The sequence below is a fragment of the Lemur catta genome, chromosome 8, assembly GCF_020740605.2.
Source record: "Lemur catta isolate mLemCat1 chromosome 8, mLemCat1.pri, whole genome shotgun sequence".
Lineage (NCBI taxonomy): Eukaryota > Metazoa > Chordata > Mammalia > Primates > Lemuridae > Lemur > Lemur catta.
Window position 1 is genome coordinate 42,114,054 of NC_059135.1, and position 12,778 is coordinate 42,126,831.

General features: G+C 35.7%; 1 protein-coding gene across 1 annotated transcript in view; it reads right to left on the reverse strand.

The window, feature by feature from the left end:
* Positions 1-1,881: 1,881 nt before the first annotated feature.
* Positions 1,882-12,778, reverse strand: part of FAM171B (family with sequence similarity 171 member B) — a 61,603-nt gene continuing 50,706 nt past the window's right edge. The window contains exons 5-8 of the mRNA XM_045559990.1: positions 12,336-12,506; positions 10,088-10,204; positions 4,422-4,545; positions 1,882-4,153 (exon numbers count right to left, since the gene is read on the reverse strand). Coding sequence (XP_045415946.1) covers positions 2,809-4,153; positions 4,422-4,545; positions 10,088-10,204; positions 12,336-12,506 — 1,757 coding nt within the window. The 3' untranslated portion in view covers positions 1,882-2,808. The remainder of the gene's footprint in view (positions 4,154-4,421; positions 4,546-10,087; positions 10,205-12,335; positions 12,507-12,778) is intronic.

Below are 12,778 nucleotides of genomic sequence, written 5' to 3' on the forward strand. Positions count from 1 at the left end.
ATATTGATACCAGAGGATTCAAACACACAGAAAATGATCTGAAAATGATTGCCAAAGCAAAGGAAGTGCTTTTATTCATCAACATTTGTGATCTTCATGGTATACTATGTATTATAAAAGGGTATAATCCCTATATAACTGCATAAAGTCATAAAAATTGATTTTACAAACTCTCAAGATCATATTATGTATTCAAAAATACATATAGCTGTGCTTTAGTAAATGAATCCATCAGTTGAGACAGTTTTGCCTTTAAGGTATATCCAAAGTATATACAAAGGATCCACAAATGTTAACAATTTGTGACTAAAATTATCTAGGTTTACATTTGCAGAAAAATTGTATTGGTTTTCAATTTAAAAATTTAAGAAAGTTGTGAGTATTGATTTATCACTTGGGTTAAGAAAAAGTAGATGGCTTCAACTTTTTAACAGGATATCTGTGAACTACGCACAAATGAGAGATAAGTCATGTTCTTTTGATCATTAGAAAAGATAAACTGCCTATAATTCCCAATTGAGAACAGCATGTGCAGAGTAAAGAAAAAAGTTTTTATTCTGAAACCAAACAAGTAGTTCTAGAAAAGCCCTTGGGATACATAGTCTCATTTCCCTTACACAAGAATGAATAAAATAAATGCCATACCTGAATGGTAAAATGGTATATACCCTTATACCAATCTGTGTATTTCATTACCAAGCTGAGATGAAACATTTTTATTTAAAGGTGGGAAAATATATACACTTAAAATATTGAGGAGGTACAACATTTTGCTATATAGTTTCTAACTCAGTCCAACATAAACAATTATCTATACTGGATTCAAAAAAGGATTAAACACACAAAAGAGAAATGTTACATGCAAAATTCATTGTTCCAACATGAAACACTAAGTCTATTTCTTAATAAAACTGCACATCTGTATAATCTGGCTAACAGAAAAATGCACACTTAAGATATTATATCCTTCTAATAATGCAGATCTATATCAAAGGCACTTCAGCAGAGTACTAACTTTTTAACCTTTTCCAAATCATTTTCATTCATGCTGCTTTTGATGTATCTTTCTGTATAAGACCAGTAAGAAGCCTCTTCTAATGATGAGCCTTATCACTACTCTAATAACAATAAAAAGCAGCAGCCTAGGTATTACACAAACTGTTTATTTCTTCTATGGATTGGGGTAATACATAGCAAACATTTGCCTAGGTCTTTTTGTTCTTTGGGTTAATATAGAAAGGTAGGAGAGTTACCTGACAGGACATGTTTCAGAAGTGGTTACAAGAAAAAATTGCTGAAGTCTACTATCTTAGGGAAGAAAGCTGTTGTCTTTCATTGTACATTTATCTACAATTTTACTAAAGCTAATGTGGCTATTTTGGTTCTTTCAACTTGTTTATGTGGTCTGGGTCTCTATGTTGCTCCCATGTTGAATAGTAGGGGATGAAAAGTCAATTTAGTTTCACTCTTTCCCCCAAGGGAAAGGGAAAAGTGCTTCAGATATTTGTCTTTATGAAAAATTTTAAGAAAAATGGGATGAGTTGATTTTACTTAACAACAAACTTTCATTCTTAGGATATACCAATGATAATTCAGAGTTGAAGCCACAATTAAAAAATAGCTGTTAAATGTATACACACTGAATTCTTTGCTATAATGAAAAGAATGTGGATATATTATGTTCAAAACTGAAAAAAATGTTGCAAAGGTTATCAGTGACTTAAGGAAAAACTTTTACGTTTCCCCTGAAATTGAAACTGTTTTCCTCATACACCTTTTATGAATGTCAACATCTGATGTAGAACTAATATTCTGAAGATATTTTTGAGCCTCAGGAAAATGGCATTTCTTTTTCTGCCCATCAACATTTCAGGAAAAAAAAATAATCAATGTTTATCTCTACATATTTTGTTAACTTTTTGGTGTTCATAAAACATTTTCAGATCATTAATTTTTAACTTGATAGCTGTTAAGTGACTGAAATTGGGTTTTTTGGAATAGAGGAAATATACTAAAACTGACTTTAGCCTACATGTATCAGTGAGCCTTAAACTAAAGTCACAGACTTTTTTTCAGATTGTTGAGGGGTACAAAAAAAGTAAATTTAAAATAAAAATTCAGTATCAGAGCATTCATTTCTCAAATTTCTAAATAACAAATTACCATCTTATTTATTCTGTGAAATTATATCTAAAAACAACCAAAGAGCTGGTGTCTCCATATCTAATGACCAAGCAGCCTCTTGCTCATCTTATGTGAATGTAGGATTTACTTTTGGGATGATATAAACACATGCTGTTTATCTCAGAAAATGTTTTGTTTTAAACTCCAGAATAATATCAGTCCAGAACATTTATCAAGTAATTCTCAAGTACAGGCAGAGGAGGAAATAATAGTATTTCACAAGAACATGATACCTGAAGAAGACAGTTTCATTTCTAAATGTTCCATAGGGTAGTCACCAAGGCAGAGGCAACTTTAGTAGTACATGTTTCACTGTGTTATTCTTAACAGAGACAGGGCCAAATTGGTTGACTGAGCAACATTGTCAAATAACATCCTGATGCCATTTTACATTTTGAAAACTTGGATACTTCAAATTCATCACCCAAAAACAAATGAAAAGAATAGGTCTCTTGATATCTTTCTCTCTGATTATGGCATTACCAGTTCACTATTTACTCTGCTTGAGACACATCCAAGGACCATGAGATTGCTCAGTCTCAGCTTCTTAAGTTCATACTGCAATTTACAACAAGAAGCAGGAATAGACAGCACGAGGCAGCAGACACACAACCACCCTAGCAGTTAATTTATGGGGATCAGTGGGCGTTCCTCTCGCTTCTTCCAGATATTAGTCTTGCTATCTCTTTTGGCTAGTGGTGGTCTGCCCCTTTTTTTAGTGGGGGATGTATTGGCTTCAAAATCTTCAGTAGTGCTTTTTCTTCCCAGGGACTCTTCCCCAGGGTGCTCCATAATAACGCCACTCCCTCCATCTAGGATGTGCCTTAAAGCTGGGTCCTCAGGGGAGCAGACAGTGGTTCCACTCTCACTGCTGCTGAGGTCTAAATCTTCTAAGTAAAGGATCTTGGGTTGATGCATGCTTTTGATGAATGTTTTCTCCCTCTCAAGCTTTCTACTAGAGTGATGCTCGTTCATGTCTACCCCAGAGTCCAGACTCGTGTCATTGCTCTGGGTTCTCTTGCCCTTTTTCAGGTCTATAAAGGAGTGCCTCACTTGCGCCACTGGCTTTCCATCAAGAGAAACAAACCAGGCTCTGGGATGGGGGGAAGGCTTTCCTTTGGACAGCTCCAGCAGGGTCTGTTCTGAAATTCCTTGAAGCTCCGATGAGAATGGAGTCATTACAACAGCCTCATTTAGTGTTCCAGGAACAGAGACAGATTCCAGTAAGCTGTTTGAATATCGGCTCCAATCTGAAGTCTGGGATGGCAAACTCTGTTGACCTTCAAGTATGATATCCTCTTCCCTGGCATCTGGGGGCTGTGCATGAGAATGCATTGGCATTTTGGGCAATGTCTGTGTAAAGTTCTCTCTGTTCACTGGTTCCATCAATTGGCCATAGACTAACTGTCCCTTTCTTGGCAAAGTAGCTGACTTAGTAGCATGTAACTGCTCTGGAGTGGAGAAGAGGTCAGACGTTTGAAGGATGGCAATGGGCTGGCTGTAGATATGCATAAGCTGCTCAGGAATATGGGAACGCCCATACACCTCCTCATTACCTGGGAGATACCTCTTTTCCTCTTGAGCATCACCTAAAGATGAAGATAGATTGTTGTTAGTATGTTTAGGTTGTTTGGATCCTACATTGGGCTCCAAAGACTGTGTTGGGTTTCTTGAATAATTATTTTGATTGACTGACAGAAATGAAACATCTTCATTGTAGATTTTAAAATTGTCCCGAGTTTTTACCATGGAAACTCTTTCTTCTGCTTCTGTCTTTGACGGTTCCTTTTTCTGAGGGCTATATGAGGAGTTTTTGGCATTGAGTAACTGTGACTTGTCCTCAGCTTTTAATGCAACCTTGACTGAACTGATGTGATTTATGTGTGTTGTTGAAGTCATCTGGTCTCTCTTGAGAACCTCAAGCTTTGTGATATTTCTTTCCCTTTTCTGTGGAGTACCACACTTATCCCTAAAATAGAAGAGAAGGCAAAAATATTTAAAAGTTATGATCTGAAAGGTTCATTTTTTTTCAAAATCACCCCACTATATGCACATCACAGGTACAATGCTACTGTTAGAATATATCCATTTTTGATTTTTAATCTACATATTTCAAAGACTAAACTATTTCTAAAATAAACTTTGTAATGCACAGAACATACTGAAGTACTATAATTTGATAGTTCATATCATACACATTACTATTGTATATTGATACACATTAATATTGTTCTTACCTGCAATAGCAAAGCAGTATAGCAAAAAATCCAATGACAATGACGATTGTTCCTCCTAATATGGCTGTAAGAAACACTGTGTGGTAGGCAGTTATGTCCTTGGAATCTTCATTTACACCTGAACCTACAGGGTTCAATATAAACACAGAAAACGTTATTTTAGATCACATGTTCAACTATGTCACATCCTGGGTGAGGCAAATTGAATATGTGTACACACTTTTGTTTGCTTCCCTCCCATGGCAGACTTCCCTGTGGGTAAAGTAAACCTTCCCTATCCTTTGAGCTTAACCAGTTGACTTGATTTGACTGATGAAATGTGAGCACCTTAAGTGAGGCTGCATGGTGTGCCTCTGCCCTCTTGCTCTGGGCTTCTAATACGTGAAGATTTAGAAAGTCACTATTTCTTCAAACTGGAGTCTAGAATGAGAACATCTGTTGAACTGAACCAAGCCAAGCCCAACAACAGTATAGAAGTCAACCCCAAATGCTTGTAAAATATAAGTAGCAAATAAATGTTTGATATTATTAGTCACTGAGACAGCAGGGTTGTTTGTTTCTGCAATGCCTGCAGAAATTGGTATCTAGATGCTGCTATCACAAAAACCTAAAATATGTGACACTGGCTTCCAGATTAGACAATGAACAGTGAGGAAATGGTTTTAAGAGGCAGTAAAGTGGTAACCCAAGTAGAAAAATATTTGGTAAAATAAACTGGGAGAAAATATTTCTAACTTTGTTTTTTTTTTGTTTTGTTTTTTCTGTTTATTATACTCTGTACTTTAGTGGATGCAAAAAATATTTCTGACTAATTTAAGCTTTGTGCTAAGAGGTTTTGAGATACAATGTTGGTAGTGACTGTTGATTATTAGCTGCATTTGATTTAAAAAATTCTGAAGTTAAATTCAAAAAAGAATTTGCCAAAGCAAGCAGAAATGTAAGGAATAGAGAGAATCCAAAAATTCTGGGACTTAAAGGACTCTGAGTTAAGTCCTTCCACCTAGACTCTAGAACAAGACGACACCCCAGGTAAGCCAAGCCCAGCAGAGGCACAGTTGATGCACCATCCTCCTGTTTTGACAGAGCGCACATACACAGATGCTGTTGTGATAAGCTTTACTGCAGTAAAAGCTGGCTAATTCACTAGGAGGATCAGTGTAGGCTTTTAAGAATCTGTAAAAAATGCTACTGGACAATTAATCTTGAAGTAATCTGCTTCAGTATCACTAAGGCTTCAATAATAAGTCTACCTGTCAGTATCAACTAGATTCTAATATGGGTTCAGGGTGATGGGGTGAGAAGAGTGAGTGGTGGGACAACTGGTTTTCTAGTAATCTCTACCATGAGGAAACATCCATAGTGAGGATTCCACCTGCACCAAGGAAACTGGAAGAAACTGAAGGACCACTAGGCTTTTTAAGTCTATTTTTTAAGTTCTTCATCATCTAATTTGATAAAGGCAAAGTAGTAATAATCATATTAAAAGTTTGGAGAAGCAGCATTGTGGATATCCACATAGACTTGGGAGCCAGAGTGTCTGAATTGGGATCCTGGCTGCCTCATTTATTTTTATGTGGTCTTGGGCAAGTTTCATTTCTTTATATCTCAGTTCCCTCATTTGTGGAGCAGTAATAAGAGTCATATCTAATCCATGCAAGTTGTTGAGGATTAAATGAGTTAGTACTTGTGAAACACTTAGAACAGTGCTTGGTTCATGATGAACACTCAGTGTTAGCTCTACCACACCTTTGTTGTTGTTGAATGAAGCTTCAAGGTTATATAAGAGGCACTCTAATATTGGCCACAGTTTCACAGGTCATGACTGATAATAAAGCCTTTATCTTTTCTAATAGGCAAACAAGTAGAGCAATGCACAATATGAAATTTCTTCAGACAAAAAAGAAATGAGAGTAACTTACTCCTATCTGCAGATTCCTAAGGAGGATCAAGAGCTGCAGGACAGTAAAGTTTGATAACAAATGGGTATACATTAATACATGTTTCCACAGTGGAGTTATGCTAACAATTTTCACTCCACAGGAATCCAGCAGAACTCACATTTGGAAATAGGTTGATAACTATTGGGCTTGATCCAAATCCTATACATCTGACAGTAGCAAAAGAGTATGCATCTGCTCGTGTGCTTGCGTGCATGTGTGTGCATGCCTAGGGGGTTAGAAAAGTAGAAAATCACAATGTATTTTCATTCAAATATATTTGGAAATGTGTACTTAAAACATTAATAAATACTTGTTTATTAAACTCTATGTTCTGCCAACTACTTTCCTGCAACAATCTGAAAAATTATTTTAATCTCTTGCACTTAGCATTTTTACCAAGGAATTCTAGAATTCTATTTAAAATTTAATTTAAAAACAAAATTTAGTATATTATAATAACCACATTATAACTAAAGTAGCTCCAGCACACCAGATACTAATTAGCCCATCATAGGACCATTTTTGATTTTACAGTGATAATCACATCTTAAAATGTTTAAGAATATTAGGTAGGGGGTGTGACATAATAAAATGTGTGTGTGTGTGTGTGTGCTCCTAGTTCCTGACACAGCTTCTAAAACCCTTGGAATTTCCTGAGCAATAAGGGTGCTAGAAAATCTTTTGTTCTATTTGGTCTTTGACACAGAGCACCTAAATCCTTGGAATTTCCTGGATGACAGGAGAGTCTTTTGTTCTAAGGAGACAACTGTTGGTGGGCTCCTAGATGGGGGTTAGTCATCTGAAAGAACAGGCCATGGTCAGAAGCTTGAAACTTTCAGCCCTACTCCCAGCCTCTGGGGAAGGGAGAGGGGCTGGAGATTGAGTTAATAATCAGTCATGCCCTATATGATGAAGCCTCCATAAAAATCTCAAAAGTATGGGGTTCAGAACACTGATGAATACATCCATGGGCCAGAAGGGTGGTATGCACCCCAACTCTATGAGGGACCCTTGAAGACCTTGCCCAATGTACTACTTTAACTGGCTTCCCATCTGTATCCTGTATTATATCCTGTATAATGAATTGGTAATGTGTTTCCCTGAGTTTTCTGAACCCTCATAGCAAATCATTGAACCTGAGGGGAAAGGGTTGTGGAAACCCCCAATTTGAAGCCATGTTGGACAGTGTGGGTAACCTGGGGACATGCTGCTTGCAACTGGCATCTGAAGTTGGGGCAGTCTTGTGGGATTGAGCCTTTATCCTGTGGGATCTGATGCCAACTCCACAAGCAGATAGTATCAGAATTGAAGTGAAATATAGGACATCCAGTCAATATCCATTGAGAATTGGAGAATTGGTTGGTATGTGAAAAGGCCACTGAGGACCCTGTGAGAAGGTAACCATCTACAAACCTTATAGCACCATGATCTTGGACTTCTATCCTCCAGACTGTGACAAAGTATATTTCTATTGTTTAAGCCATCCAGTCTGTGGTATTTGGTTATGGCAGCCTGAGCAGACTAAGACAATATCCAACTCCCTACTTTGGAAACAAGAAAACTAATACACTCAGATGGGTAAGTACCTATTTCAAGCTCACTCAGTACAGGCAAAGCCAGAGCTATCATCAAGTTATCTATACTTCTACTACGGGGTTCCGTTGTCTATGATATGCTTGCAGAATAGATTTTTCAAAAGAATCACTAGAAGGCTTCTAATTCAAACTAAATGAGAATCTCATCCTTTTATTTTAGTACTCTGATCCACACAAAATCTTTTCCAACAGATATGCTGGGACAGAACTTCTACCTGTTTTAGAAAACAATTTTGGCTTTTATAATTCACAAAGCCATCTTATATAAATTGATTGTTTCAGATATATTCTTAGTGCAGTTATACTCTATAAAACTCAAATGCTTCATAGGGTTATTTTTATTAAAAATTAAATAACTTAGATTTAGTTGAGTTGAAGTATTAAATATTAATTGTTCTTTTTCATCAATATTTCATTATAGTTGCAAATCTAGAATGGGATAAGGCCAGACAGCTGGCAAGACTGCATGATATTTTACATCATGAGGAACAAAAGTAACCATTTTCTGGTTCCTCAAATAATATTGTAAGCACTAAATTCAAATAGAAACAAAAAGAACATACCTCTTGATCAACTATGGCTAATGATTTGTATTTCTTTTATTGGAATACTAAATTTAGGCTTCACTGAAAAGTCTTGTTATCAGTTTAAAATTCAAATATTGCAAATATAAAATGAAAATGAAAATCAAACTGGCTTACCAAAACTCTTTTAGAAAACCCTGAGAGCCTTCAAAATAATAGTTGTTATAAAGTTATAATACTGCAAAGCAACGTATGTAAAAGGTCATTCATGTCCCAGATCAAGGTATGTACTGGGACTATTCTTAATCAGCTGCCCAGTCAGCAGTAGCTGTCTCTCAGCTGGGAGCAAAAACACTTGACAAACCCAAAGAATCAGGCCTGACACATGAGTGAAGATGGTAGAATGAAAATATATGCATTCAACTTTCACTCCAAGATCTTCACTAAATTTTGCTTTGTTTTGATTCTGTAAATACACAAACCTACAATGATAAAGGAAAATGAGAAAACAGATGGCAGCAACAAAATGCTGAAGACCAGAAAGTTGATTTAGCAAAGCTGGTGGTAGAGAAAGCCAAAAAACAACCCAATTTATGGCAGCAAACACCCAAGGATCCTGAAAGTGGTAGCAGGCTGACAGTGCGACCAGGCTAGACAAAAATGGGTGAGCAGATTTTTCTTTTCTTAAGATTTAATGGATAAAATAGGCAATGTTTGCGTATTTTGAGAAATCTACACAACTTGAGATGAATGCAGGGTTTCCTTAGGTACAAATCATTTAGATCATTTTATACCATGTTAAATCTAAGGACATGCTCATTTCTCCTGGAATATGAATGTCCCCATTGGACAATTCATTGTTTTTTACCACCAGCCTCCATTTGAACATTTCTGTTCAAAATGTAAGTCCAATTTTCATTTAGTACATCACTTGTCTTCTCTTGGAAACAGCCACTATTATTCAAGAGGGCACTATTATTCCAGAGCTCTTCCCCCTATGCCCCCACCAAGGGGTTTACTCATGACCCAATGGGATAATCATTCTTCATCCCTATAATGATCAGGGACACTATGAGGAAAAGACTGGAAAAACTTGGAGCCAGCCATCACGCAGCAGCAGACTGGCAAAGACAGCCAAGCAGGCCTGCTAACTGGGCCCCCTGGTGCTGCAGGGATTCCCAGCTTTTGGCATCTGGTTCTTCAGCCTTCCCTAGGATTCTGTGAACTCTCCACATACTTCTAATACAGTAAATTTCTTTGAGTTATCCAAAATCTTTTTCTGTTGCTTGAAACCAAAAGCTTTAACTGATCTGGGTAGAATTTACTTACGACAAAGTAAACCAAGAAAGTACTTGATCTGAACCAACTTCAGTCTTCACAGATTGATCTACCATATATTCATATAAGGGGCCTTAGAGTCCATGGAGCTTAATTTTCTCTTACACACATGGAAAAAAAGCTGAGATCAAGAGATCAAGTGCTTTTCCCAGTGTCATATAGCTGGTTAAGTGGCAATTCTTAGAATGAAATTGAGGTCTGCTGATATCAATTCCAGCAAGACTAATTGGATTACTTTTAAATATTACTTTGTTTCATTTTTACAATACCTCTAGTTCCTGGAAGTGGAGCTGCTATCCAGTAGCCCAAATGTGGTGCATCATATGTCCAAATTAAATGACTGTTATATTCCTTTATTATTCCCCGGCCATGATTTACCCAAGCACCTAAAAAGGAAGGTAAGTAAAAAAATACCAGTTAGTTATAGTTATATATCTTTAGAGCTGATAGGATTTTGCTGATAGTCTGGGTAGAATACTTCACAGGACTTTGTCAAAGATTATGAAAACTGTGGCAATATATTATCCTGAGATAATATATATCATATTATAATATAGAACATACTATAACATATAAAATAGAATAATTTGGATGATTTGTTATGACCAAAACAAATCATTATAAATAAAGGACACAATGCAAACATATTCAGAAAAATCATGACTCTCCAAATATTTAAAATGTGCATATTGAGATCTCTCTTAAGGATGTGAATAGTAGAATCCCAATTCATCATCAGGTAGTTATTTGTCACCTGTTCTGAGATTTTGATTAAACACTTACAGTATATGTTTTATGGCCTTATTAAGTATTTTTTGTTCTAGTACTGTTGGCATTGTTCTTAGAACTTACTTTCTTAAACTTTCAAAAAATGCTATCTGAGCCAATAAAATTTTGCCATCCATAAAAAAAGAATTCAGTAAAACCTATACCTTTTATAAAGTTTTATTTATAAATGGCAAAACAAAGCTATTTATAAGTTTGCTATATATTTGTATTTTGATTTATTGATTTGTTGTAGTGAATTATCTATAACTTGTAAAAATAGCCTTTTTAAAGGTAGAAAAACTTAAAATGATAGGAATGATTTATTTATTGTGTTTAAATAGCACAAAGTGTTGCATAGGTATAAATCAATTCAAAATTTTGTAACTGAAAGGTACCTTAAAAACAAAGGCATTTGCTAAGAGGGACAATCAGAAACCAAGACTCAAACAACAGATATTCTTTGTTAAAGTGCTTTAAAACAACTTTCTCATTTAACAAATTGGGAAACTGAGGCCTAAATAAGTTAAATGACTTGTTCCAAATGGTACTGCTGATAAATGGACTAGACTTCAAGTTTCAGAGCTCTTAATCCAATGATTTACAATAGAATATTATCATGCTTGTATAGTTTTTCCACTCTTTCTTAAAAACATATTACTGCTTATCTTCTATAGTGAAAATCTGTGTGGCTTTTTGGCCTCACCACCCACACTTTCAGTTACAGTGAAATCCCATTCCAAGTCTCTCCTTTGAGAAGTTACCACATGACTAGTTTGGGATTCCATCCCCAGCTCCAACATGTGACCTAAGCCTAAATAAATCTGTGCATTGTACTTGCTGGCCATAAAGACAGGTTCCAAGATGGGCATGCAAACTCTACTCTGCAACTGCAGTGAATCCAAGAGCTTGTGCTGCGGTGAATTTAAGAGCTACTAGGAAAAGAATCTCTTTTCCACTGGCCTTCAACCTGGCTAAGTATAAAATTATAGCACCGACAGCCTTCTTATCACTCTGAAGGGAACCCTATCCTAGAAAGAAGCTAACTCTGAGAAAACAGATGAAAGAAACCAAGCCCTGTAAAACTGCCTAGGCTTTGTAACATACTTCACCCAAGGCAGTCCTACTTCTGGACTTTTCAATTATGGGCTGATCATTTGTTTTACTTTTTTTTTTAGTAACTTAGACTCCCAGCTTATTTACATGGGAACACAAGAACAAAACCAAGGGAAGCCAAGAAGGAATATATGCATATAATTGTAGATGCTATTTAGAAGGCAAAACCCAGGGAAGAAAACTAGTATGTAAGGATTTTTTTTCTGGGAGGGGGATAATGATCACTCTATCTCTTAATAATACAATGTTATTTATTTTTATGAAATTAGCATACATTTCTCAATTCCCTTAACCAAGCTTTTAGATAAGCTCATATTGCTTATCAAAAGAAAAAATCCTACAAGGAAAAATAATTTTTAAAAATTTATTTCTGCCTCTAAATGTTAGGTAATAAAAGGCAAGGGATGTGAATAAATATTGCTATTTTTTATATAATGATATAATGTTATTTTTTGAAATAATTTCCCCCCATAACTGTATTAGTCAAAGTGAGGCCAATTTTGGTCACTAACAAAGTAAATAAAACAATAATGCTACTGAAAAACTACAGCTGTATCAAATTCATAAGACAAAAGATTCAAATATTTAAAAGAAAATGTTCAAAATATTCAGAATATCTTCACCTAGCTCACATACCTGTGTTCATATCAAATGTCCAAGCAGGTATTCGATCCCCTGCACTTACATCATTTGTATGTAGAAGGGGAAGAGAAACTTGAATAGAGCCATCCACCTTTAATTCTTTTCCTCCTGAATATATTTTCACACATATTGCAGCAAGAGGAGTCAATTCAATGTTTTCAAAACCTAAAAAAGGAGTTTATTAAAATCATACATAAACAAAGGTTGTAGTTAGTTACCTAACAAATTATTATGAATCTAAAATATCTAGTTCCTCTATTTCACCCAGGGTTATTCATCTTAATATCAAATAGTTATACAACCTAACTTTGCACCTGAAGGAATTAGAAAAACAACAACAAACCAAACTCAGAGTTAGTAGAAGAAAAAAAATAACAAAGATCAGAGCAGAGAACTAAATGAAATGGAGGCCAAGAAAACAATACAAAGGATCCATG